At 43.0% G+C, this 26,750-nt stretch overlaps 1 protein-coding gene across 5 annotated transcripts in view; it reads left to right on the top strand.

Moving 5' to 3' along the window:
* Positions 1 to 25,210, top strand: part of ELAVL2 (ELAV like RNA binding protein 2) — a 155,420-nt gene extending 130,210 nt beyond the window's left edge. For 3 of the 5 annotated variants that reach the window (XM_069962000.1, XM_069961998.1, XM_069961999.1), the window contains exons 7-8: positions 20,594 to 20,635; positions 22,537 to 25,210. In XM_069962000.1, coding sequence (XP_069818101.1) covers positions 20,594 to 20,635; positions 22,537 to 22,867 — 373 coding nt within the window. In that variant the 3' untranslated portion in view covers positions 22,868 to 25,210. The remainder of the gene's footprint in view (positions 1 to 20,593; positions 20,636 to 22,536) is intronic. The other 2 variants (XM_069962002.1, XM_069962001.1) reach the window with 2 other exon arrangements.
* Positions 25,211 to 26,750: the final 1,540 nt, after the last annotated feature.

The raw sequence follows: 26,750 nt of genomic DNA, 5'->3' as shown, positions 1-26,750 counted from the left end.
AGTATTCACAATTAGGCAGTAAAAAAATTGAAAATTTTAATTTTCCAATAATATATACGTTTAGATTAGTTTCTCATTTTCAAAAGGAATATGAGACAAAAAGCACCCCAAAATTTGTAATGCAGGTTCTCTTGAGTACAACGGTACCCCATATGTGGGTATAAACCACTGTATGGGCACACAGCAGGGCTCAGAAGGAAGGGAGCGCCAATTAGCTTTTCCAATGCAGATTTTGCTGAAGAAGTTTCTGAGCGCCAGGTGCGTTTGTAGTGCCCCTGTAGTGTCAGCAGAGAGAAAACCCCCCATAAGTTACCCCATTTTGGAAAGTACACCCCTCAAAGAATTCATCTTGGTGTGTGGTGACCATTTTGACCCCACAGGTATTACAGGAAAGTATTCAAAAGAAGACAGTAAAAATGAAAAACTTGAATTCTTCCAATAATATGTTCGTTTAGTTTGAAATTTCTCAATTTCACGAGGAACAAGAGGAAAAAAGTACCCCAAAATTTGTAACGCAGGTTCTCCTGAGTACAATGGTACCCCATATGTGGGCATAAACCACTGCATGGGCACACAGGAGGGCTCAGAAGGGAAGGAGCGCCAATTAGCTTTTTCAATGCAGATTTTGCTGCAGAAGTTTCTGAGCGCCAGGTGCGTTTGCAGAGCCCCTGTAGTGTCCGTAGAAGAGAACCCCCCCAAAAGTCACTCCATTTTGGAAAGTGCACCCCTCAAAGTATTCATCTTGGTGTGTGGTGACCATTTTGACCCCACAGGTATTAGAGGAAAGTATTCAAAAGTAGACAGTAAAAATGAAAAACTCAAATTTTTCCAATATTATGTTCTTTTAGTTTGAAATTTCTCAATTTCACGAGGAACAAGAGGAAAAAAGTACCACAAAATTTGTAACGCAGGTTCTCCTGAGTACAATGGTACCCCATATGTGGTTGTAAACCACTGTATGGGCACACAGGAGGGCTCAAAAGGGAAGGAGCGCCAATTAACTTTTTCAATGCAGATTTTGCTAAAGAAGTTTCTGAGCGCCAGGTGCGTTTGCAGCGCCCCTGTAGTGCTAGCGGAGTAAAATCTCGCCATAAGTCACTCCATTTTGGAAAGTGCACCCCTCATAGAATTTATTTTGGGGTGTGGTGAGCATTTTGACCCCACAGGTATTTGAGGAAAGTATTCAAAAGTAGACAGTACAAATGAAAAACTCGAATTTTTCCAATAATATGTTCCTTTAGTTTGAAATTTCTCAATTTCACGAGGAACAGGAGAGAAATGTCACCCCAATATATTTAAAGAAGGTTCTCCTGAGTAGAACGGTACCCCATATGTGGGCATAAACCACTGCATGGGCACACAGCCGGGCTCAGAAGGGAAGGAGCGCCAATTAGCATTTTCAGTGCAGATTTTTCTGAAGAAGTTTCTGAGCGCCAGGTGCGTTTGCTGAGCCCCTGTAGTGTCAGCAGAATAGATTCCCCCCAAAAGTCACCACATCTTGGAAAGAGCACCCCTCAAAGAATTCATCTTGGGGTGTGGTGACCATTTTTACCCCACAGGTATTAGAGGAAAGTATTCAAAATTGGCCAGTAAAAATGAAAAACTCGAATTTTTCCAATAATATGTTGGTTTAGTTTGAAATTTCTCAATTTGACGAGGAACAGGAGAGAAAACGTACCCCAAAATCTGTAACGCAGGTTCTCCTGAGTAAATCGGTACCTCATATGTGGGCATAAACCACTGTATGGGCACACAGCAGGGCTCAGAAGGGAAGGAGCGCCAATTTACAGGAGCAAAACCGCAGCTAGTAATGGTTATTAGAATAGCGCAGTTACTAAAATAAAATAAAAAAAATGAGATTACAGGTAATGTGGGGTGGTTACGGGCAACCAGGGGTGGTTATGGGCAACCTGAGGTGGTTACAGGTAATCTGGGGTGGTTACGGACAACATGCGGTGGTCACGGGCAACCTGCTGTGGTTACAGGCAACGTGGGGTGGTTACAGGCAACGCGGGGTGGTTACGGGCAACGTGTGGTGGTTATGGGCAACGTGTGGTGGTCACGGGCAACCTGCTGTGGTTATGGCAACGTGGGCTGGTTACAGGCAACGTGGGCTGGTTACGGGCAACGTGGGCTGGTTACGGGCAACGTGGGCTGGTTACGGGCAACGTGGGCTGGTTACGGGCAACGTGGGCTGGTTACGGGCAACGTGGGCTGGTTACGGGCAACGTGGGCTGGTTACGGGCAACGTGGGCTGGTTACGGGCAACGTGGGCTGGTTACGGGCAACGTGGGCTGGTTACGGGCAACGTGGGCTGGTTACGGGCAACGTGGGCTGGTTACGGGCAACGTGGGCTGGTTACGGGCAACGTGGGCTGGTTACGGGCAACGTGGGCTGGTTACGGGCAACCTGCTGTGCTTACAGACAATCTGGGATGGTTACGGGAAACGTGGGGTGGTTACGGGCAACCTGCAGTGCTTACAGACAATCTGGGGTGGATACGGGCAACGTGGGGTGGTTACGGGCAACCTGCAATGCTTACAGACAATCTGGGGTGGTTACAGGCAACGTTGGCTGGTTACGGGCAACCTGCAGTGCTTACAGACAATCTGAGGTGGATACGGGCAACGTGGGGTGGTTACGCGCAACCTGCAGTGCTTACTGACAATCTGGGGTGGTTACGGGCAACGTGGGGTGGTTACGGGCAATGTGGGGTGGTTACGGATAAACTGAAGTTCTTATAGGCAATCTGGGGCGACGTGCGGTGGTCAGAGGCGACGTGCGGTGGTCAGAGGCGACGTGCGGTGGTCAGGGGCGACGTGCGGTGGTCAGAGGCGACGTGCGGTGGTCAGAGGCGACGTGCGGTGGTCAGAGGCGACGTGCGGTGGTCAGAGGCGACGTGCGGTGGTCAGAGGCGACGTGCGGTGGTCAGAGGCGACGTGCGGTGGTCACGTGCAATCTGGGGGGGTTACATGTAATCTGGCATGATTACGGGGGTTACAGACAATCTGGGATTGTTACTGATAAACTGAAGTGCTTATAGGTAATCTGGGGTGGGTACATGTAATTTGGGGTGGTTACGGGAAATCTGGAGGAGGTCACTGGCAACGTGCGGTGGTTACGGGCAACGTGCGGTGGTTACGGACAACGTGCGGTGGTTACGGGCAACGTGCGGTGGTTACGGGTAATCTGGGGAGGGGTTAGGGGTAATTTGGGAGTAAACTGCAATTATTACTATAATAAAAAGTGTGTGTTTTATTTTTTTGTATGTTTGTCACTTTTTGTACTTTACATATTCATTTTCACTGTATTACTATGATTACTGTGATATTTTCTATCACAGTAATCATAGTTCAGTGACAGAGCCCAAATTGGTCTCTGTCACTTTAAATTTTCAGAGTTGGCTGGTTGTGAAGCGCATGCGCACTTCATAACCAGCCAGGACGTCGAGGAGGAAGGAGCTCCGTGGATCCGGTGAGTATATGGGGAAGGGGGGGTGACTGGGGGACGGGGGTGACTTGGGGGGTGGGGGGACATCACTTTTTATCCCGTCACCAATCATTTATGGTGACAGGGGATAAAAAGTGCCGGGAGCACATGGTACAAGCGATCAGCGGTATATAGTATATACCGCTGATCGCTTGTACCGGGACCCCACAGGGGGGTCCCCGATGACTGCCCCATGCTCTCCGCTACCTCCGGTGGCGGAGAACATGGGGCTTTCATTCATTCTAACTTTTTAATCGCTGTGAACCGACGTTAGTCGGTTCACAGCGATGGCGGCGGCCATCTTGGAAATGATGGCCGCCGGGGGAGGGGGGTTAGTTATCGGGGCACTAGGGGGGTCTGATCTGGGGTCTGATATACACTTATTTCATCTCCCCCCGCCGTAGTTTCACGGCGGGGGGAGATGAAAGGCGGCGGCGGCACCAGTAATCCCCTTTACCGACGGCCGCCGCTATAACGTTAATAGCGGCGATCGTCGGTAAGGGGGGGGGGGGGGCGGGACGGACCTCACACACTGCCCCAACCCCTCAGCTACCTCCGGTAGCCGGGGGGATGGGGTGGGGGCCGTCCCGGCCCCGCAGCCTTATTCTCTGCCATCGCCGTAAAAAGCTGATGGCAGCAGAATAAGGACCATTAGTGACCGCCGTAGAAAGCCCTATCGGCGGTCACTAAGGGGTTAAGAGCGACCTGGGTCCCTTTAAGAGCAAAATATGTCCCTTTTAAGAGCGAAATATGTCAATTTAAAAGCGACCTGGGTCCCTTTAAGAGCAAAATATGTCCCTTTATGAGCGAAATATGTCCCTTTAAGAGCAAAATGTGTCCCTTTAAGTGCGATCTGGGTCCCTTTAAGATCAACCTGGGTCCCTTTAAGAGCAAAATGGGTCCCTTTTAAGAGTGACCTGGGTCCCCTTAAGAGCGAAATATGTCCCTTTAAGAGCGAAATATGTCCCTTTAAGAGCGAAATATGTCCCTTTAAGAGCAACCTTGGTCCCTTTAAGCGCGATCTGGGTCCCTTTAAGTGTGATCTGGGTTTCTTTAGGAGCGACCTGGGTCCCTTCAAGAGCAAAATATGTCCCTTTAAGAGCGACCTGGGTCCCTTTAAGAGCGACCTGGGTCCCTTTAAGAGCGACCTGGGTCCCTTTAAGAGCTAAATGGGTCCCTTTAAGAGCTAAATGGGTCCCTTTAAGAGCTAAATGGGTCCCTTTAAGAGCTAAATGGGTCCCTTTAAGAGCTAAATGGGTCCCTTTAAGAGCTAAATGGGTCCCTTTAAGAGCTAAATGGGTCCCTTTAAGAGCGAAATATGTGCCTTTAAGAGCGACCTGGGTCTCTTTAACCTCTTAAGGACATATGACGTACCGGTACGTCATATGTCCGCATTAGCACTTCAAAGCGGGGCCGCGCTTTCCGCGGTCCAGGGTGCCGCGTGTCCCTGGACCGCCGCTATTAGCGGGCACGGTCTAATCGCCGTACCTGCTAATTAGCTAATCGGAGGCAGCTGTCAAAGTTGACAGCTGCCTCCGTTTACCGGAGGCAACCTTTTCCTGGTGTCTAGTGGGGGAGATCGCTCCTCCGGGAGCGATCTCCGTTACTGATGCCGGCCGGGGACTCGTCCAAGATGGCGCCGTCCCCGGCTCGGCACTCGTTTACTTCCGGCTGCAGCAGCCGGAAGTAAACACGAGTGCCTATCTCATGGATCTCTGCAGCATATCTATGCTGCAGAGATCTCAATGAGAGATTAAAGTATATATATACTAGAAGTCCCCTTTGGGGGCTTCTAGTATAAGTGTAAAAAAAAAAAAAAAAAAGTGTTTATAGTAAAAAAAAAACCTTCCCCAATAAATGTCTGAATCACCCCCCTTTTCCCAGGTTTTAAATAAAAGTAAACAAATAAATAAATAAACATGTTTGGTATCGCCGTGTGCGTAATCGCCCGAACTATTAATTAATCACATTCCTGATCTCGCACGGTAAACGGCGTCAGCGCAAAAAAATCCCAAAGTGCAAAATTGCGCATTTTTGGTCGCATCAAATCCAGAAAAAATGTAATAAAAAGCAATCAAAAAGTCGTATATGCGCAATCAAGGTACCGATAGAAAGAACACATCATGGGAATGGAGCGATTTTAAGGAACGTATATTTAACAATGGTTTTAATTTTTTATAGGCCATCAGATACGATTAAAACGATATATAACATGTATAACTTATATTGTAACGACTTGAGGAACATGCATAACAAGTCAGTTTCACCCCAGGGCGAATGGCGTAAAAACACAGTTCCCCCAAATAAAAGAAATGCGTTTTTTTTTTTTTTTTTTCAATTTTACCACACTTTGAATTTTTTTTCTGGTTTCGTAGTGTACTTAATGCAAAAATTCAGTCTGCCATTGCAAAGTACAATTAGTGATGCAAAAAATAAGGGCTCATATGGGTTTCTAGGTGGAAAAATGCAAGTGCTATGGCCTTTTAAACACAAGGAGAAAAAAACGAAAACGCAAAAAATGAAAATGGTCCCCGTCCTTAAGGGGTTAAGAGCGACCTGGCTCCCTTAAGAGCGACCTGGGTCCCTTTAAGAGCGACCTGGGTCCCTTTTAAGAGCGACCTGGGTCCCTTTTAAGAGCGACCTGGGTCCCTTTTAAGAGCGACCTGGGTCCCTTTTAAGAGCGACCTGGGTCCCTTTTAAGAGCGACCTGGGTCCCTTTTAAGAGCGACCTGGGTCCCTTTTAAGAGCGACCTGGGTCCCTTTTAAGAGCGACCTGGGTCCCTTTTAAGAGCGACCTGGGTCCCTTTTAAGAGCGACCTGGGTCCCTTTTAAGAGCGACCTGGGTCCCTTTTAAGAGCGACCTGGGTCCCTTTTAAGAGCGACCTGGGTCCCTTTTAAGAGCGACCTGGGTCCCTTTTAAGAGCGACCTGGGTCCCTTTTAAGAGCGACCTGGGTCCCTTTTAAGAGCGACCTGGGTCCCTTTTAAGAGCGACCTGGGTCCCTTTTAAGAGCGACCTGGGTCCCTTTTAAGAGCGACCTGGGTCCCTTTTAAGAGCGACCTGGGTCCCTTTTAAGAGCGACCTGGGTCCCTTTTAAGAGCGACCTGGGTCCCTTTTAAGAGCGACCTGGGTCCCTTTTAAGAGCGACCTGGGTCCCTTTTAAGAGCGACCTGGGTCCCTTTTAAGAGCGACCTGGGTCCCTTTTAAGAGCGACCTGGGTCCCTTTTAAGAGCGACCTGGGTCCCTTTTAAGAGCGACCTGGGTCCCTTTTAAGAGCGACCTGGGTCCCTTTTAAGAGCGACCTGGGTCCCTTTTAAGAGCGACCTGGGTCCCTTTTAAGAGCGACCTGGGTCCCTTTTAAGAGCGACCTGGGTCCCTTTTAAGAGCGACCTGGGTCCCTTTTAAGAGCGACCTGGGTCCCTTTTAAGAGCGACCTGGGTCCCTTTTAAGAGCGACCTGGGTCCCTTTTAAGAGCGACCTGGGTCCCTTTTAAGAGCGACCTGGGTCCCTTTTAAGAGCGACCTGGGTCCCTTTTAAGAGCGACCTGGGTCCCTTTTAAGAGCGACCTGGGTCCCTTTTAAGAGCGACCTGGGTCCCTTTTAAGAGCGACCTGGGTCCCTTTTAAGAGCGACCTGGGTCCCTTTTAAGAGCGACCTGGGTCCCTTTTAAGAGCGACCTGGGTCCCTTTTAAGAGCGACCTGGGTCCCTTTTAAGAGCGACCTGGGTCCCTTTTAAGAGCGACCTGGGTCCCTTTTAAGAGCGACCTGGGTCCCTTTTAAGAGCGACCTGGGTCCCTTTTAAGAGCGACCTGGGTCCCTTTTAAGAGCGACCTGGGTCCCTTTTAAGAGCGACCTGGGTCCCTTTTAAGAGCGACCTGGGTCCCTTTTAAGAGCGACCTGGGTCCCTTTTAAGAGCGACCTGGGTCCCTTTTAAGAGCGACCTGGGTCCCTTTTAAGAGCGACCTGGGTCCCTTTTAAGAGCGACCTGGGTCCCTTTTAAGAGCGACCTGGGTCCCTTTTAAGAGCGACCTGGGTCCCTTTTAAGAGCGACCTGGGTCCCTTTTAACAGCGACCTGGGTCCCTTTTAAGAGCGACCTGGGTCCCTTTTAAGAGCGTCCTGGGTCCCTTTTAAGAGCGACCTGGGTCCCTTTTAAGAGCGACCTGGGTCCCTTTTAAGAGCGACCTGGGTCCCTTTTAAGAGCGACCTGGGTCCCTTTTAAGAGCGACCTGGGTCCCTTTTAAGAGCGACCTGGGTCCCTTTTAAGAGCGACCTGGGTCCCTTTTAAGAGCGACCTGGGTCCCTTTTAAGAGCGACCTGGGTCCCTTTTAAGAGCGACCTGGGTCCCTTTTAAGAGCGACCTGGGTCCCTTTTAAGAGCGACCTGGGTCCCTTTTAAGAGCGACCTGGGTCCCTTTTAAGAGCGACCTGGGTCCCTTTTAAGAGCGACCTGGGTCCCTTTTAAGAGCGACCTGGGTCCCTTTTAAGAGCGACCTGGGTCCCTTTTAAGAGCGACCTGGGTCCCTTTTAAGAGCGACCTGGGTCCCTTTTAAGAGCGACCTGGGTCCCTTTTAAGAGCGACCTGGGTCCCTTTTAAGAGCGACCTGGGTCCCTTTTAAGAGCGACCTGGGTCCCTTTTAAGAGCGACCTGGGTCCCTTTTAAGAGCGACCTGGGTCCCTTTTAAGAGCGACCTGGGTCCCTTTTAAGAGCGACCTGGGTCCCTTTTAAGAGCGACCTGGGTCCCTTTTAAGAGCGACCTGGGTCCCTTTTAAGAGCGACCTGGGTCCCTTTTAAGAGCGACCTGGGTCCCTTTTAAGAGCGACCTGGGTCCCTTTTAAGAGCGACCTGGGTCCCTTTTAAGAGCGACCTGGGTCCCTTTTAAGAGCGACCTGGGTCCCTTTTAAGAGCGACCTGGGTCCCTTTTAAGAGCGACCTGGGTCCCTTTTAAGAGCGACCTGGGTCCCTTTTAAGAGCGACCTGGGTCCCTTTTAAGAGCGACCTGGGTCCCTTTTAAGAGCGACCTGGGTCCCTTTTAAGAGCGACCTGGGTCCCTTTTAAGAGCGACCTGGGTCCCTTTTAAGAGCGACCTGGGTCCCTTTTAAGAGCGACCTGGGTCCCTTTTAAGAGCGACCTGGGTCCCTTTTAAGAGCGACCTGGGTCCCTTTTAAGAGCGACCTGGGTCCCTTTTAAGAGCGACCTGGGTCCCTTTTAAGAGCGACCTGGGTCCCTTTTAAGAGCGACCTGGGTCCCTTTTAAGAGCGACCTGGGTCCCCTTTAAGAGCGACCTGGGTCCCCTTTAAGAGCGACCCAAGTTGCTCTTAAAGGGATGGCACCCAGGATTAAAGTTTCTCTTAAAAGGAAGTCACTGGTAAAGGGGCGCTCTGGAAGTCACTGGTAAAGGGGCGCTCTGGAAGTCACTGGTAAAGGGGCGCTCTGGAAGTCACTGGTAAAGGGGCGCTCTGGAAGTCACTGGTAAAGGGGCGCTCTGGAAGTCACTGGTAAAGGGGCGCTCTGGAAGTCACTGGTAAAGGGGCGCTCTGGAAGTCACTGGTAAAGGGGCGCTCTGGAAGTCACTGGTAAAGGGGCGCTCTGGAAGTCACTGGTAAAGGGGCGCTCTGGAAGTCACTGGTAAAGGGGCGCTCTTTTCAAGCACTATGTATTTCCCTGGAAATGCAAATCTAGTTTATGAAGATATAAATTGGTGAAATCGTAAAAAAGAATGCAATATGGTAACGTTTGGGGGGTTCCTGTGTCTACCTAATGCACTATATGGTAAAAACGACATGATACAATTATTCTATAGGTCAGCCCGATTACAACCATATGCAGGTTTACGCAGATTCTGTTATATATTTTTTTTTAAATGAAATCCTTTTTTTTGGCAATTATAAATAAAATTGACTATTGTGACGCTTATAACGGGTTTTTTTTCACCTATGAGGCTGTATGGGGTGTCATTTTTTCCACCATGATCTCTAGTTTTTATTAATACCATATTTGTGAAGATCGGGCGTTTTGATCACTTTTTATTATTTTTTTTGTATATAATGTAACATTAAATCGGTAATCCGCGCACTTTTTCCCCTATTTTCGTGTACGCCGTTATCTGTTCGCAATGACGCTTGTAATATTTTAATAGGTTGGACAATTACGCACACTACGGTATATTATGTTTATTTTTATATGTTTTATTTATATAATGGGAAAGGGGGGTAATTTCAACTTTTATTGGGGGAGGGGTTTTGGGGTAGTGTGTTAGTGTTTTTAACTTTTTTTTTACACATTTGAAGTCCCTTTGGGGGACTTTTACATACACTAGTGTGATTACACACACTGATCATTGCTATGCAACAGGCATAGCATTGATCAGTGTTATCAGCGATCTGCTCATTGAGCCTGCCTGTGCAGGCTCAGTGCAGCAGATCGCCGATCGGACCACACGGAGGAAGGTGAGAGACCTCCGGCGGTCCGTTTTAACGATCGGGATCCCCGCAGTCACACTGCGGGGGTCCCGATCGGTAAGTGACAGGGGACTCCCCCTGTCACACTTAAATGACGCAGCGATCGCGTGTCATTACCGGTGAGGTCCCGGCTGCTGATTGCAGCCGGCCCCCACCTGCTATGAAGCGCGCTCCGCTCCCGAGCACGCGTCATAGCGGGATAACCACCTAGGACGTACAGTTAGACCCTAGGTCGTCTGGGGACAGACTTCCATGGCGTAACTATACGCCCTGGGTCGTCTTAAGGGTTAAAAAAAAATCTTAGAACAATTTAAAATTTAGTTTTGATATGATTTTTATAAGTTTTGCTCATCAATATATATTATGAGCAACATTCTAATAGGACCCTGGCCCTATTAGATAAGGGTGGTCAAAGATAAGTTGTTAGTCACTATTTGGCAGCTTGTTTCTGTGCTAGAAGGGTCCATTGTGTGGGGGAAAATCTGTGCCGGTCTCTTCCTGAATGCTGGATGACTGTATATGAGCAGTAGTGTCATATGAAGATATCCTGTGTAATATGGAGGTGGAGAAGCCATAAGTAGTGTAGCAGTAACCTCAGTTCTCAATGTGGTGTTTTTCTTCAGTGTTCTGTGGCTGCAGGTGCGTGTGTGTGTATGCTATGGCTCCAGCAGGCTGTGTGTGCGCTATGGTTGAAGCACCTGTGTGTGTGTATGCTATGGCTGTAGCACGCTGTGTGTGCGCTATGGCTGCAGCAGGCTGTGTGTATGCTATGGCTGCAGCAGGCTGTTTGTGTGAGTATGCTATGGATGCGGCAGGCTGTGTGTGTGTGCGCTATGGCTGCAGCAGGCTGTGTGTGTGTGTGTGTATGCTATGGCTGCAGCAGGCTGTACGTGTGTGTGTGTACGCGCTATGGCTGCAGCAGTCTGTGTGTGTGTTATATGGCTGCAGCAGGCTAGGTGTGTGTGCGCGCTATGGCGTGCCCCCACACCCACAGTGACCCCTCTATACATGGGTGTAACTAGAAATGGCTAAGCCCCACAGCAAACTTTTGCGTGCCCCCCCCCCTTCCACTTAAAGGGACATTTGCAGAACCCAGGATCCCCACTTGGCCACCTGGTGCTGCAAATGATGACAGCTCAGGGAGCCCAGTGTATTGCAGGAGTGGGCCACAGGGCCCCCTGATGGTGTGGGCCACAGGGCCCCCTGATGTGTGCCACATAGCAGCTGCTATAGTGGTAGTTACGCCCCTACCTTTATATCCATATGTGTGACCTCCCTATATCACTATGTGTGGCCCCCTCTATATTACTTTGGCTGACCTCTATATTACAGGTATCTGGCATTGTTAGCAGTGTTTCTGTATGGTGAATATTTAGTTAGAAACATAGAAGATTGTCAGCAGGAAAAGACCACCTGCTTCTTCTAATCTAGTTGTGAGCAGTTCAGGACATGGAGGCTGGAGACTGGCTGCATCCACTACACACACAGGCGAATCTGCTTTATATCTTCCCTCAGAAATCGCCCCAGGACCATGTAGGACATTAGGGAGAAGCTGCTGAGCCAGTGTGATAAATAACTCCCCTGGTATCTGAGTCGGTCCTGATAAAACTCCACAGCCCTGATTTACACCCCCCAGCCCTGATTTACACCCCCCGTGCCGACGATAACTGTAATTGGCTGGTCAATTCAGACCAGCCAAATACAGGAAAAATCAGCTTTCCGGGTCATCGGTGACCCGGAAATCAATGGTGATTGGTGCTGTCCGAGACAGCACAAGTCACCATTGATGTACTGTATTTGAGTGGCCATGGTGCCACCCCCATGATCGCCGTGATTGGCCGGCCAATCACGGCAATAAGTGTAAAAAAAAAAGTTTTGTGTTTTTTTTTTTTTTTACCTGGATCTGCACCCCTCAGCTAGGTAGCTGAGGGGTGTATAACAGGTGAGTATGGTGTAGGTGCACCATACTCTCCTGATCCAGGCGTCTGGAGCGAACATCCAGCGGTCCCACATCGTCCTCTTCTCCCCGTTGCCGTTCTTCAGCTGCCCCATCGTCTATCTTCAGCTCCCCTGTGGTCTATCTTCGGCTGTTTCCGGCAATTATCGTTCTACTGACCCCTAGCAACTGATCAGTGTATATTATACACTGATTAGTGGCTGTGGGGTAGAAGGATAGTTTGAGGGATTTTTTTCCTTTTTTTTTTTTTTTTTTTGCTTTTTTATGCATCCGACCGCTGCTGAGTTCTGATCAGCAACTCCTTTTTGGGGTAGGGGCTCCCCCCCCCCCCCATATCCTACCGCCACTGTCTGCTCATAAGTGCACCATTTCTTTGCAACTCCTTTGTTGGCGTAGGTTTTTTTTTCTGGTAAAAAAACACATTACACTACACAAAAAAAGTTTTTACACGAAACTACATTACACATTTACATACCCAATATACTAATCCCCGTATAAAAATGGCCCACAGGGTATTTTCAGCGGAGGAGTCATACGCTCTTATTGCCTCTTAACACCGGAACAGCCAGTGAGGATGATTGGGGGGCTCAGTCTTCCCTCCATTTATCCTTGTCATCACCATCATCACCCAGAGATGATGTATATCCATGTAGGCGTCCAAGGAGGATGCCCCAGGCTGCCCCCCAGACACGTCATCCCATCTCGCCCCCCCCCCCCCGGCAGGTGATCCCATCCTGATCCCAGCCCCCCAAAATTATAAGCCCCGGATTCCTGGCCTTGTAGCACGAGCAGGAATCCAAATTAACCCCACAGGCGTCAGAGAAATACTTTTTCCAACTCTATTTTTCTGATAACCTTTAAATTTGGTGGCGCAAACAAACTTGTACATGCACCAATTTATAGCCCAGAACCCCTCCCCTTTTTTCATTTCCACTGCATCAACAGGCAGATTTAGACTGTAAGGGACACCGAAATCCAACCCCTAGAATGCCCCCCCCCCCCCCCATATCCTCTGTTAGTGGGAAGATCGTTTGGGAACTGATCTTCCCACTGCTGGATAAAGGTTACCACCTGTACGTAGAACTTGTATACCAGCATCCCGCTCTTCCGGTCCCTCGCTGCCCGAGCTACTTGGAGCTTGCGGACCCCGTATCGTGCCAGGGCAACATTTTCCAGTTGACATCCCCCACACAGGAAAACCAGAGATCCAAGAAGAAGTGCAGAGTGTGCTGTAACAGGGGGATCCGGAAGGACACCATTTTCCAGTGTGACACCTGTCCTGATCACCCTGGCCTCTGTATACAGGATCGCTTCAAGGCGTACCACACGTCATTAGAGTTCTAAATTTTCTAAATTCTTTCCCTTTATTCCTATTTCAGGGGTCACATTGATCCAGGGATTATTCTGATTGCCATTTAGGAGTCAGGAAGGAATTTTTCTGCCTCCATGAGGGTTTTTTTCCTCTGGATCAACACAGCTTGAATTTGATGGACTCCTGGACTCCTGTCCTTTTCAACCTTTTAAACTAATAATTGGCATTATACCCACAAATTAAAATTGTCCCTTTTCCCCAACTTAATAAGCATGGCCCCCTTCCCATTAGAGGCTTGCTATGTTGCATTTACAAAGCTCCTGTGCTGCCAGGACAGTGGTAGCCCCCCCCCACAAGTGACCCAATTCTGGAATTTACACACCATAAGGAATCTAACAAGAGGGGCAGCGGGGATATGGCCCCCTGGTGACGGGCACATTTGTGCCGTGAAAATAAAAAAAATTGTATTTTTTATTTTTACAGCACATGTTCTACATATGTGCCAGTCACCAGTGGGGTTTGTATGCTCACTGCACCCCTTGTTAGATTCCTTGAGGGGTTTAGTTTCCAGAATGGGGTCACTTGTAGGGGGTTTCTTCTGTCCTGGCAGCACAGAGGCTTTGTAAATGCGACATGGCTTCCATCCTCCATTCCAGCCTCTAAATGGCGCTCTGTCCCTTTGGTGGCTTACCCTGTGCCCATATGGCACACTATGTCCACGTGTGGGGTATTTTCGTACTCGGGGGAAATGCCCCTGCACGTTTTGTTTATTTTCTCTTTTAACCCCTTGTGGAAATGGGAAGAATCAAGGCTAGACCAACATTTAGTGTAAAAAAATTTTTTTATTTTTACACTAAATCATTGGTGTTGATTTTTTTTCATTTTCACAAGGGGTTAAAAGATAAAAAAAAAACAATGTATAGAGCAATTTCCCTAAGTACAGAAATACCTCACATGTGGACATGCAGCCGCAAGAGGCCTCCAAAGGGAAGGAGCACCATTTGGCTTTTGGAGCCTGGATTTTGCTGGAATGGTTTTTGAGGGCCATGTTGCATTTAAAAGGCTCCTGTGTTGTCAAGACAGTTGAAACACCCCACAAGTGACCTCATTATGGAAACTACACCCCTCAAGGAATGTTACAAGGGGTGTAGTGAGCATATGGACCCCACTGGTAATGGGCACAAATGTGGAACAGTGTGGCGTGAAAATAAAATATTAAATTTTTTACACTATAATGTTGGTCTATCCTTGAATTTTTCATTTTCACTTGGTGTTAAAAGAGAAAAAAAAACAAATGTGTAGAGCAATTTCCCCTTGAATGCGTAAATACTCCACATGTGGACCTAAAGCGCTATGTGGGCGCAGGGTAAGCCTCTGAAGGGAAGGAGTGCCATTTGGATTTTGGAGGCTGGATTTGGCTAGAATGGATGAATGCCATGTCACATTTACAGAGCAGTTGTGCTGCCAAGACAGTGAAAACCGCCCACAAGTGACCCCATTCTGGAAACTACACCCCTCAAGAAATCTAACAAGGGGTGCAGTAAGGATATGGACCCCTTGATGATGGGCACATTTGTGCTGTGAAAGTGAAAAAATGAAAATTTTCACTTTCACGTCACATTGTTCCACATTTGTGCCCGTCACCAGTGGGGTCCATGTGCCCGCTGCACCCTTGTTAGATTCCTTGAGGGGTGTAGTTTCCAGAATGGGGTCACTAGTTGGGGGTTTCCACTGTCTTGGCTGTATGGCGGCTTTGTAAATGCGACATGGCCCTCGAAATCCATCCCAGTGAAATTCAGCTTCCAAACATTAATTGGCGCGCCTTCCCTTTAGAGGCTCGTCTTGCGCCCGCTTGGCATTTTGTCTACATGTAGGGTATTTCTGTACTCTGGAAAAACTATACTACATGTTGTGGGGTTTTTTTCCTATTCATTATTCCCTTGTAAAAATGAAAAATTGAAGGCTAGAATAATGTTTTAGTGTAAAAAAATACCTGTGGGGTCCAAATGCTCACCACACCCCTTGTTACATTCCTCGAGCAGTGTAGTTTTCTAGATAGTGTCCCTTTTAGGGGTGTTTTTTATGTTTTGGCACCCCAGAGCCTCTGCCAACCTGAAGTGGTACAGTCAAAAATGACCAAATATAACGGAGGCGTTGAAATTCGCCAGGCGCTCCTTTGTATCTGAGGCTTGTGGTTGCGTTAAATAGTGCAATGGGGCCACATATGGGGTAGTTCTATAAACTGCAGAAACGGGGCAATAAATTTTGGGGTGCATTTGTCTGGTAATTTTATTATTAAAGATTAGGATTTATTGTAAGATTTGGATTACAATAAAATGTCTGCACAGAAAATTTAAATTTTCAGTTTTCTTACACACTTAGCTTTTATTTCTGTGACTCCCCTAAATAGTTAAAACACTTTCTCCATGTGCTTTTGCACAGTTTTGGGGGTGCAGTTTCTGAAATGGTGTGATTTGTGGGGCTTTCTAACATTTAGTACCCTCAAATACACTTTAAACCTGAACAGGTCCCTAAAAAAATGTAAAGTACAATATGTCACGAGAAAACAGTCTCAGAATCAGCCGGATAGGTAAAAGCATTCCCAAGTTTATTAATGAATAAAGTGACACAGGTCATATTCATAAAATTTGCCTCGGTCCTTAAGGCCATTTCCGGCCCGATCCTTAAAGGGTTAAAGTAAATGTAGAATAAGGCAATTTGGTGCGGGGATTCCTGTGGCGAGGCCCCGTCTTCGAAACTCTGCCTAGGTCCCAAGCTTGGTTCTGTTGTTTTGCCGTGCATAGGCCCAGCTCTATGCACTGGGGACCGGCCAGTCTCAAAAGAAGGGGCCTCGTCACTGGGATCCCAATGCCGTTGCCTAATGTGTAAAAAAAAAAAAAAAAGTGATGTACCTGATAGCTTCAAATGTGTTAGCATTTTAAGTGGAAATAATTTTTAGGACTTGTATTAGAGAATGTTATGTGGAAAGGAGTGTAGTGAGTATAATCAGGTTTTAAAACCTGAAGAATTATACCAGTAAAAACGGAAAAATATATTGGCCACGTTTTCACAGTAAAATCAATGTACCAAAGTAATGAGTCTGTCTCTATGGTAGGACACTGGGGGAGTGTAGTAAGCTAAGCATAGGCTCCCTCATTTTCTAAATAAATGCAGCTATATGATATATTAAAAGATTTCCCTAGTGATAAGTAGTTTGTGAATGATCAGTTCAAAATGAACTTATCTTCAACATGACCCAAATAACTTAGTTCACTTTCCTAGCAAAGATTAGTCCAGCCAGGCAGCTGGGGGAGTGGGGCATGGGAAAATGAAAGTAATAAAACACAGCACACCCTAGAAAAATACAAATTGAGAAAATAAAAAAACTGAAACTGCACTTCCTATACACAGCCTGTGTGTGTGATGGTGAGTCTGTGTGTGTAGCAATCTTGTTAGCCCAGTGCTCCAGTCTTGCCAGCACTGGCTGCTGGATCCTCACTCTATGCTCTATATGCTACTTGCAGCTTTACTGCTTTGCTGCTCCCTCACACATTCACCATAGTCTGTGCCTCTAACCACCATAGGTGTCACTGCTGAGCACGGTCATATGTATTTGATTGAACTAGACTCTCCTCATTGGTTCTTCTGGCTCATATAGTTCGTAGCTCACTGAGTGAGATAGATTCTCCTGAATCACTCAAAACTAGTTCACAGATCACATGCTCCATCACCTATGAGGCTCCTCAGGATACAGAGCTATAAACTGGAGCCAAGATGGATCCTATAGCCTGTTTACTCCACCAGGTATCTTGTTCTTATTACAATCTTTTAGCATTTTTTTTTCTTGAATTTTGGCACTTAATAGAAGACCTTGAAGAAAAAGTAATGGCCAAAGCAGGGAATTCAGAAAAACTATCACTAAGCTAAAAGATGCCAAAAAGAAAAATTCCATGTGGGTGTGAGGGGTATGAATGTGAGTATAGTAGGTATGATGGGTGTGAATGTGAGTATAGTTGGTAAGACATCTCTTATTACTCTATTGACTCCCAGCTAACTTATAGCCGCAGGGGTTTTGGACAAAAATGCAATAAAGTTTTAAAAAGCAGCACATTACATAAAATCATGATTTTGCAGAGTTCAGAATGACACTTGAGTTTTTATTATATAAGTGATTACATTGACAAAAATAACAAAATGTGATAATTTTACCAAAATATTTTGTCCAAGCAGCTGTCACTGAAGGCTCTTAAAGTATTAGGGAAGATCTGTGTCTAGTGACTTATCAGTATCGCAGTGCCAGAGATATAATGAACTATATGAAGTAAATGAGCCGATCTCTTGAACCACTCTCTTAAAACCTTAACGACACATGACGGGAATATCCGTCATGCGGCCGTTAAGGGGGATCAGAGAGGGCTCCCGGCGGGAGCCCACTCTGCAGCCCGTGGTCCCCGATTGCTATGTGCAGCCAGGGACCGCGGGTCTTAGCCGCCGCGGCTGGCTAATTATTCGAATGCAGCCGTCAAAGCTGACAGCTGCATTTGTATAGTATCTGTGCCCCCTGTCCCTGCTGTCTAGTGGGGGATCACGGAGGGGAGATCCGTTGTAATGAGCCGCCCGGGGCTCAGCGTCGGAATGACTCTGATCTTGGCTCGTCAATCCTTCGGAGCAGACCATTATAATAGAGCACCAATCTGATGGATCGGTGCTCTGTTATATACACAGCATTGATCTCAATGGGAGATGTGTGCTGTGTATATAGAAGTCCCCCAGGGGGCTTCTAATTCCTTTTTGTGAAAATAAGTGTTTATATTAATAAAAAATCCCCTCCCCTAATAAAAGTCCAAATCACCCCCCTTTTGCTATAAGCATGGGAATAGAGCGATTTTAAGGAATGTTTATTTTCTGTAAAAGGTTTTATTTTTTTACGAGCCATCAATTAATATAAGTTATACAAGTTGCATATCGTTTCCAACTTGAGGAACATATATAACATGTCAGTTTTTCCATAGGACATGTGGCGTAGAAACTAAGCCCCCCCCAAAGAAAAAGAATTGCGTTTTTTTCTTCAATTTCACCGCGCATATAATTTTTTTCTGGTTTCGCAGCATAACTTATGCAAAAATTCAGCCTGTCATTGCAAAGTACAGTTAGTGATGCAAAAAATAAGGGCTCATGTGGGTCCGTAGGTGTAAAAATGCAACTGCTATGGCCTTATATACACACGAGGAAAAAACATACGAAAAAACGAAAATTAGCCCGGTCTTTAAGGGGTTAAAGGAACTAGTTCATAGTGAACTAATCACCAAAATGAACTAGATTTCCCATCACTTTTTCTCATGCCAGATAACCTTGCAAGCCCTGTGAAGTTTAGTGCTATTAAAATATATTTAGTAGGTCCATTTCATGAAATATGAAGTGTTAGAAAAGAATATTAATGACAGCGCTACAAAAAAATAAAGGTTTCCCTTATTACACCAAGCTATGTTATGTTTCAACTAAATTTAAACTTAACTTTTCCCAGAGTTCCTTTTTTAGGACTTATGCACGCAACGTAGCCTGTGCCTATAGCTTGTATGACATTAACATAGAACAGTACAGCATCTGTTCATTACTGTACAGGCTTCACCATGGGAGAATACCTATAAACATATATTTTGATTAAGCGTATACCTTTTTTGAGACCAAGGTATACTGTATTAAAAAAAAAAAAAAACTTTATTCTGTGACAAGTGTCAGAGTCTGGTCCATGACACTGTTTATCATTATGCCACCCTTCCCTGAAAATGATTGACAGCCAGCTCATCAGATTTTTTTTATACTAGCTTGTTTTATGCTATCCGGTTTTTGTTTTCTTCTGTTCAAAGATTTTTTTATTTTTTTTTTACTTAATGTTTTTACCTCACTCCCACCCCAGCAAGGTATTAAGCCATGCTTTATTACTGATTTATTACAGCACATTATACAGTAATACAGTACTTTTAAGTGTAACACATGTACAAAGATTGCAGACAATGAAAACTTTTAGCAGGTCCCTACTTACATGTAAAACTGTTTGCACCCTGTGATCATGCCAGTGGGGATTACAGTAAGAGGGGGCTGCCTCTGGCACCACAAAATGCCACTGTTGGCATCTACGGGTTAAAATAGCCTGATTGTAGCTAGCTCTGTTGCAGCAGGGTGTTTGTTTGTTTTTTTGTTTTGTTTTTTACAGCTGAACTCACTCCATATCTGTACCTTTAAGCTGCACCACTTTAGGGCCCAGCTATTAGAACAATAAATGTACAGAGCAGCAAGGGCAAGAAGGGGATAGTGAAAATGGGGTTAAAATTGGGTAGCTTTTAAGCATCGTTGCATGTGATATATACTGTCATCTTGGCACATAATGTGTGTTTTCTCAACAATGGTTTTCTTTTTTTGTTCAACTATGAAAAAAGTACCTTTAAGTACTTCAACTTTGTGTCTTTGTCGCCCTAGCAGCATTAAAATGTTATATATTGTACGTGAAGGTGGTTTAAAGTATTAACTTTTAAAACCTAGTCCACAAATTAAATCCTGCGTAAATTCTACTGTCCTTTTTATGTAGATAGAATAAGTCAAACTACAGTTTGAGTTAAATGGTGATGCATAGAATTTTCTACTTTTTGTTTTAAAGTTAGAGGTTATCAAAGTATTGTAAAATAAGAGGAAGAATGTAATACACATATGGTGATTCAGAATATAAACTCCAGTTCCCTGGTCTGTGTTCATTAGTTGCTGGCACATGACTGTATCAGCTAGTCACACGTTCCGCTATTGGCATCACTGTTAAGTGATGAGCGTTATCGTGACTGCCACTGATTGGCTGCAGCTGCTGTATGCTAGGCAACTAATAAACATAGACTCGGGCACCCACCTGAGCGTTCTCTTGATTACTATGGGACTTGAGAGAGAAATACACTTTTTGTTTTATTATTTTTTTTTTTTTCCAAGACTTTGATAACCCCTTTAAATTGCCAGCAGTAAATAGCTGTGTTTTTGTTATTGCTAAAACTTCACCTTGAAGGAGAAGAGTCGTACACAGCCTTTTGTGGTGATTTGTTGTTTACTTTGAGCTAAAGCAGAAAGTAGATTTAGCAGGAATGTAGCAGATAATGTCTTTCTGTTTTCCCTTTGAATCCACCCCTGGGTCTGGCTCTAAAAACTGCCACAATGCTGTGCATGCAACCCCACTCCCCTTGAAACATGTTGAATACAAGCAGTATTCAAAAGAAAGTTATATTGCCACTTGAATGTGGTGAGCAAAGAAACATGTTTGTTGGTCAGGGCTAATGCTGCACTCAGTTTTAATGGGGCAGTTTGTGCCAAGACTGAACAATCTGCCAAATGTGTTTTGCAGGTTGGACAATTTACTCAATATGGCTTATGGAGGCATAAAGAGGTAAACTGTGGATATATACTTTTTTTTTTTTCTTTTCTTTTTTTTCTTTTTACAGTCGTGGGCTTGTTGTTTGCATTGTTTGTGTCTTCCATCTGTATTTGCTTGTGACTGAAAGCTGCCTTATTTCCACATTGCCATCATTGTTTGATAACAAATATCAAATTTTGGATGTAACTGTCTTTTTTTGTTTTTTTTTTTCCTTGTTTTTGTTTTTTTTTGTACGATTTCTGGTACATACAAATAAATTAAATAAAGTATTTGTTGAAAGTATTTTAAAATAAATTGGTACATAGAAAATTACACATCTGAGTCTTTAAATTTTGTACTGTGCACAGGTTTTGTTTTCAGCACAAACATTTTCCAGAAATAAGCTAGGTGGTCTAGTTTTAAAGATGCATTTTGGGTTACGTTGTAGAAAGTTCTGTTAAAGTAAGGAAGGTAATGTCAGTGATTACCATTGGGTTTCCTTCATATACACATTTTGTGTAACATTTTGGCCTAAAGCCTCAAAGATTTTACTTCCAAAAGTGTTTCAGTATGTGCATTTTGAAAACTTTTCTGACTTTTTTCCATTGCTAATCATGTGATTCATTGGTCATGAAAATTAAACGACAGTGACTCTTTAAGGATTTTTTTCCAAGTATTTTTGACAAAAATGTAACCTTTACACACTTTTTAGGCAAAAGTTTTTGAAGTGTATTTTAGAAAGTCACTCTACCTGTAATGCCTAGAACATGCTGCATTTATAAGGACTGCAACTAATCCCAAAAAACAAACCCAAACTAAAGAAAAGTACACCAAAACATTGTAGTGTGCTTTCTTTTCTAACAACTTTTACGTTCTGGCAAGTAAAAAATTATGTGGAATTTTTCTAGGATACACTATGGTCCAGAGGTGTCAATCTAAGAAAAATGTCTTAAAAGATACTAATCATAGCTCTTTTTAGACACAAAAGACAAGCTGTGATCGGTTGCAACCTTTCAGAAATAATTTTTTGTCTCGGATTGAAAAGTCTTTGATGTCTGTGACACACCAGTCTAAGGTTGTTTTCACATGCTTTTTATTTTTTAAGCCACTTTTTACCCCAAGCACAAGTAGTTGCAAAAAAAATTGATCAATATACAGTAAATAAGGTTTTGCAGTTTTATAATTATTAATTTTTTTTTTTAAAGCTCAAGCCAGAAGGGAACAAAAAAGAATGGGAAATGTAACTGAAGTACATTTCCGTTTTGCTAGACCCACTTCTGGCGTTGGTTCAAAAACTTAATGAAAAACTGCTGGGGAAAAAAGTTTTGTATGAAACCACCAAATAGGAAGTACTTTCCCTCCTTATTGGATCTATATTTGATCAATTAACTAGGAAGAGATTATTTTCTACAGTACCTAACCATTTAAGTAAAATACTTTGTATGAATTGTAGAACATGATAGCAATATGCACAACTTATAATTAGACATGGCTTAATATTTACAATACAAAAGCTGTCTGTTTAACCGCTAGCAAGTTTTATTGTGACTGGTATAGTAGTTTTCTAAATGGACCAGAATTGCCTTCATTACTATATTATACCGTGTATGCTGTGTGGAAGGTGAATAGGAAAGAAAGGGAAAGCAGTAAAGCAGACATGAATATTAAGCCTTTGCTCAAATGTTAAAATAACTACATACAACTATGTAATTGATAATATCTGCGACACAATGACTTTCTATGTGTTGTACCATTTACTGTTCTGTCATTTGTTTTTCTTAATGTAATAGTTTGCATGAGCTTCTATAATTTAACCTTTTTGATTTGGTTTTTATTGCATGTTCTCTAAATGTTTATCATCTAGGCTGTTTTTACTTATACAGATTATGGGCAGGCATGGCTAACAAAAGTACCTTTTCCTTTGTTTTTTTTAGTAGATTCTCACCAGTGACCATCGATGGTATGACCAGTTTAGCTGGAATAAATTTTCCTGGACATGCTGGCACTGGATGGTGCATATTTGTATACAACTTGGCACCCGACGCAGATGAAAGTATCTTGTGGCAGATGTTTGGCCCCTTTGGAGCAGTCACCAATGTCAAAGTTATTCGTGATTTCAACACAAACAAATGCAAGGGCTTTGGTTTTGTGACAATGACAAACTATGATGAGGCAGCAATGGCTATCGCCAGTCTTAACGGGTACCGGCTTGGTGACAGAGTTTTGCAAGTGTCATTTAAAACAAGCAAAACGCACAAAGCTTAACAAGTTAACCTCACTCCTGTTAACACACACAAGTATCAAGGGCAAGTTGAGAAACTGTCTGCTTTGATATTACTTACACAGTGTGTGGGGGTGAGGTAGGCAAAGTTAGATATGGTTTAGCAACCTTAGCATTTGTGGGATTTTGTTATTAATTGTCTTGGAATTTACCTTTTATGTTTGAATATGGACGTTAGGTAACAGGGTTTTTACCTGTCCCGTTGCATTCTTATGCCTTCAATTGTTGGGGCCTTTTACTGTTTCTGCAATGGGAAGAACAAACCTTTTTCTTTCTTTATGTTTTTACATTATTGCCTTCAATCCTGTGTGTTTAAAGGATTTAAGAAAAAAAAAAGCTTTGCGTTTGAATTTCTTTTTTGTTCTGTAAAACATTTTTTAGTGTTATATTGTGGTACTTGATAAAATTATTTTATATATTTTTTTTCTTTGTAATATGTAAAGCTTTATGTTGCAATTATTTAGGTTTAGGGGCAAGGGTGGCCTCAGTTAATAAAGCCTATTGTAAGATTACTGCGGACTTTTCATAAAGTAGTACCTTGCCAAAGAGATGATAACCTCTTTGATGTGGGTTTCAAATGAGAAAAAGCATCTATTTTTATAAAAAAGTAAAATAAAAAAATTTGAACAAACTTTTTACTGGTCCTGGAACACACTATTTTGACTTGAATACTTTGCAAAATCTACTTCATATGACAGCCTTGTGAGCTTTTAAAACTTGCCAGGATATTTGTGTGTGATCAATATTTTTGGACAGAAGGATATTGCCCTACTTCTGGTTGAGAATGAAAGTGATAAAAAGGGGCACTTTTTTTTTTTTATTCCCTTTTACTTTAGCATTTTTGTATCAAAGATTAAACATTGCTATTGCTTAGTTTCCTGTTGGTCATCTTGGTTATTCTGTAATTGCTCACATCAGTTTGTAATTTTCAATCAACTTAAAAAGTATATATGAGCTGGTAAGAACAAATAAATCATTGAAAGATTTTTGGGGACAAAAAGAAAAATCTGTTCTTCCTAAATCATTCCCTTCAGAAGGAGCTCATGGTGTTTAGTGATGTACTTGCAGTCTTGTTTAAATATTTTATTTAGTTTTATCTATACAATTTACATTTTTGTGTAAGAAGAGAGTTGGGATTGCCAACCTACAAAGTGGCACAATTTTGTCCTTTAAGAAATGTAATTCTGTTTAAAACTAGCACCTGAGCTTTTATGTATTGTACATATTATAATCATTCAAGATTAGAGGAAAAGAGAAACCTAGCCATGATGATGTATTCAGCTTCCCAGAGGATTGCTGGTAGATTGTACACATCTGTTGCTGCTGGGTCTCATTTAAGTTTACTTAACTTTTGGTTACTTTGTAAAGCGAAGTGATAAGATTTTTGTATCTGTATTTTTAGTTGTGTATGTACCGTAACTATATTGTTACTTAAGCACCATATTTTTCTGTTCCTGAGAACTTGAAATATCATTTGTTTGTTTTATTTGTATCATAAGTCTGGGTACCATTAGCTTGCACATTTGTGATAAGTTATGTATATTGTATAAAAGTAATTAAATTTATGTTGTATATGCTTTGATAATTTTGTTCACATTAATTCATAGACCACTTAAGATTGTGATGGTTTGTAAATATGAAAGCAAATAAAAAGTGTGATTTGCACTTAAATTGAGGACTAGGTGCCTTCTAAAGGTAATAGAGTGAAGCATTTTTTCATTTTCATTTTTTGCACAAATTGAAATGCTTCCTAGAGGTCCAAACAGTATGTGCTGTGCATTACATACATGTATATCACTTAAATATGCAGTTTATTTATTTATTTTTTTATACTCATCTGTTTTTTTTTTGTTTGTTTGTTTTTTTTATGGTAGTTCAGTACTTATACCTTGAAAAGTGCGTGACAAAGTGTTCAGGCAAGTTTTCATGCTCCTTTCCAGGCTTTCCTCTTTGACAACCTCCCCTTCTTTTATGTTTATAAAATATGACATGGCCATCCTTACGGATTCTCTGAACCAATTTGAAAAATAGTATTTAGGATATATTTCTCTACAAATATGTACACATTTTGCAGTATTGGGATACATATTTACAATCCTACTATTCAATTATATGACTAGCATTGGTAAGAGCATGAAAATTATTCCTGACTTTGTATTTTTTTTTTTTTCTCAGAGCACTTGGTAAAATGTGAGGCTGGTGTTTGCTTTGAACTTGTAATGTATGACAACACTTCTGTTAAATATAATATATATTCTGTTGAGTATTTAACAGGCTGTATGTGTTTTTTTTTTATTTTGTGTTTGAATCCTTTGTATTTTTTTTCATGTTTAGTACATCAATAAACAAAATTGAAGGGAAAATATTTGTAAGATTCTTTTTATTTTAATTTTTTCTGATGCTTTAAGTTTCAACACTAACAAATTACTGTTTTCAAATCAGTGTTGATCTACATTTAAAAATACTAAAGTATAAAATAAGTAACTTCTCATTCTGTATGTAAACATTAGCAATTGCTGCTTTATTCTGTGTAAATAGGCCTCTAAACCATTTACCCTGTTCAGATTGGGGACATTTTTCACATTAATTTCTAAAGCGTTCTTGAGGACTCTGATATACAACTGTCAAAGCAGAAATGTTCATTAAGCCTAGGTTTAGAGATTCACTTTGCCAGTCCAAAAGATCCAGTCTAAAGAGATAATAAAAAAATAAAAAAAAAGCTTTCCAAAGGTGTTTATAGCCTTTAAATGGTTAAATTGATAAGCCATATTATGTATTTAGAATCGTTTATTAAAACTTTTTTTACGGTTTGGTAAAAAAAAAAAATCCGATATTCTAACACCCATATCATTTTTATGTGTGTTAGGAAAGCTATGTCAAGGCTTTGGGGGGATTCGTGTTGCAGGGGATTCATTTGGTGATGGAGGGAGACCTCTACCTCTGTGTAACCTTTTTTAATGCCACAGAAACTATTGCCCATGACACCAGTGTTAAAAAGCTGGGATCTTATTTCCAATCCCAAATGCTACAAGCAGGTGTCTACTCAAACCCATGTACACCCATTATACATGTATGGTGGATGCTGCCTAGGGGGTAAAGTTATGATTTTGGCAAACGTAGAGGGAGCTTACTACAGTTTATATAATTTATACAGCTCCTACAATTATATTAATCACTTTTGAGTCCCATTTAGATGCAGAAAATGGTAATTTAAAGGTATTGTGAATTGTTAGAAAAACTTTTAAAAACAGCCCCATACCTGTCCTCAGGTTGTGTGTGTGGTATTGCAATTCAGCACCACTTCAAAGGAACTGCAAAACCACACTAAAACTGGAAGGAAATGGACATGTTCATAGAAGCATGGATAACCCCTTAAAAGGGATTCTCCAACATAAGATAAACATGGCCACTTTCTTCCAGAGACAGCACAACTCTAGTGTCCAGTTTAGGTGGGGTTTTGCATTTCAGTTCTATTGATGTAAATAGAACTTGATTGCAAACCTCACCTGAACTGAGGCAAGAATTGTGTTTTCTATGGAAGCAAGACATGTTTTTCTAATGCTGGATAACTCCTTTTACAGTATTCGTTCTCTGTTGCAGTGTGACAACATATATTTACATGTTGTTGTAAAATAGTTTCAAGGGGCGGTCTGATGAAGAAACCTTTTTTCAACCAACTAATAAGTAAATATATTGGTTTATAGTTTTTACTACTTTTCTGTAGCAGTTTATGCTTACTTTCTGCTTTTAAAGGGGTAGTGCGGCGGTAAAGAATTATTGACAGAATAACACACATTACAAAGTTATACAACTTTGTAATGTATGTTATGTCTGTGAATGGCCCCCTTCCCCGTGTCCCACCACCCC

This window comes from Dendropsophus ebraccatus, chromosome 3 (assembly GCF_027789765.1).
Source record: "Dendropsophus ebraccatus isolate aDenEbr1 chromosome 3, aDenEbr1.pat, whole genome shotgun sequence".
In the NCBI taxonomy this organism is placed as follows: Eukaryota; Metazoa; Chordata; class Amphibia; order Anura; family Hylidae; genus Dendropsophus; species Dendropsophus ebraccatus.
The sequence above is the reverse complement of the archived record's forward strand: the minus strand, read 5'-3'. Positions and strand labels throughout refer to the sequence as shown.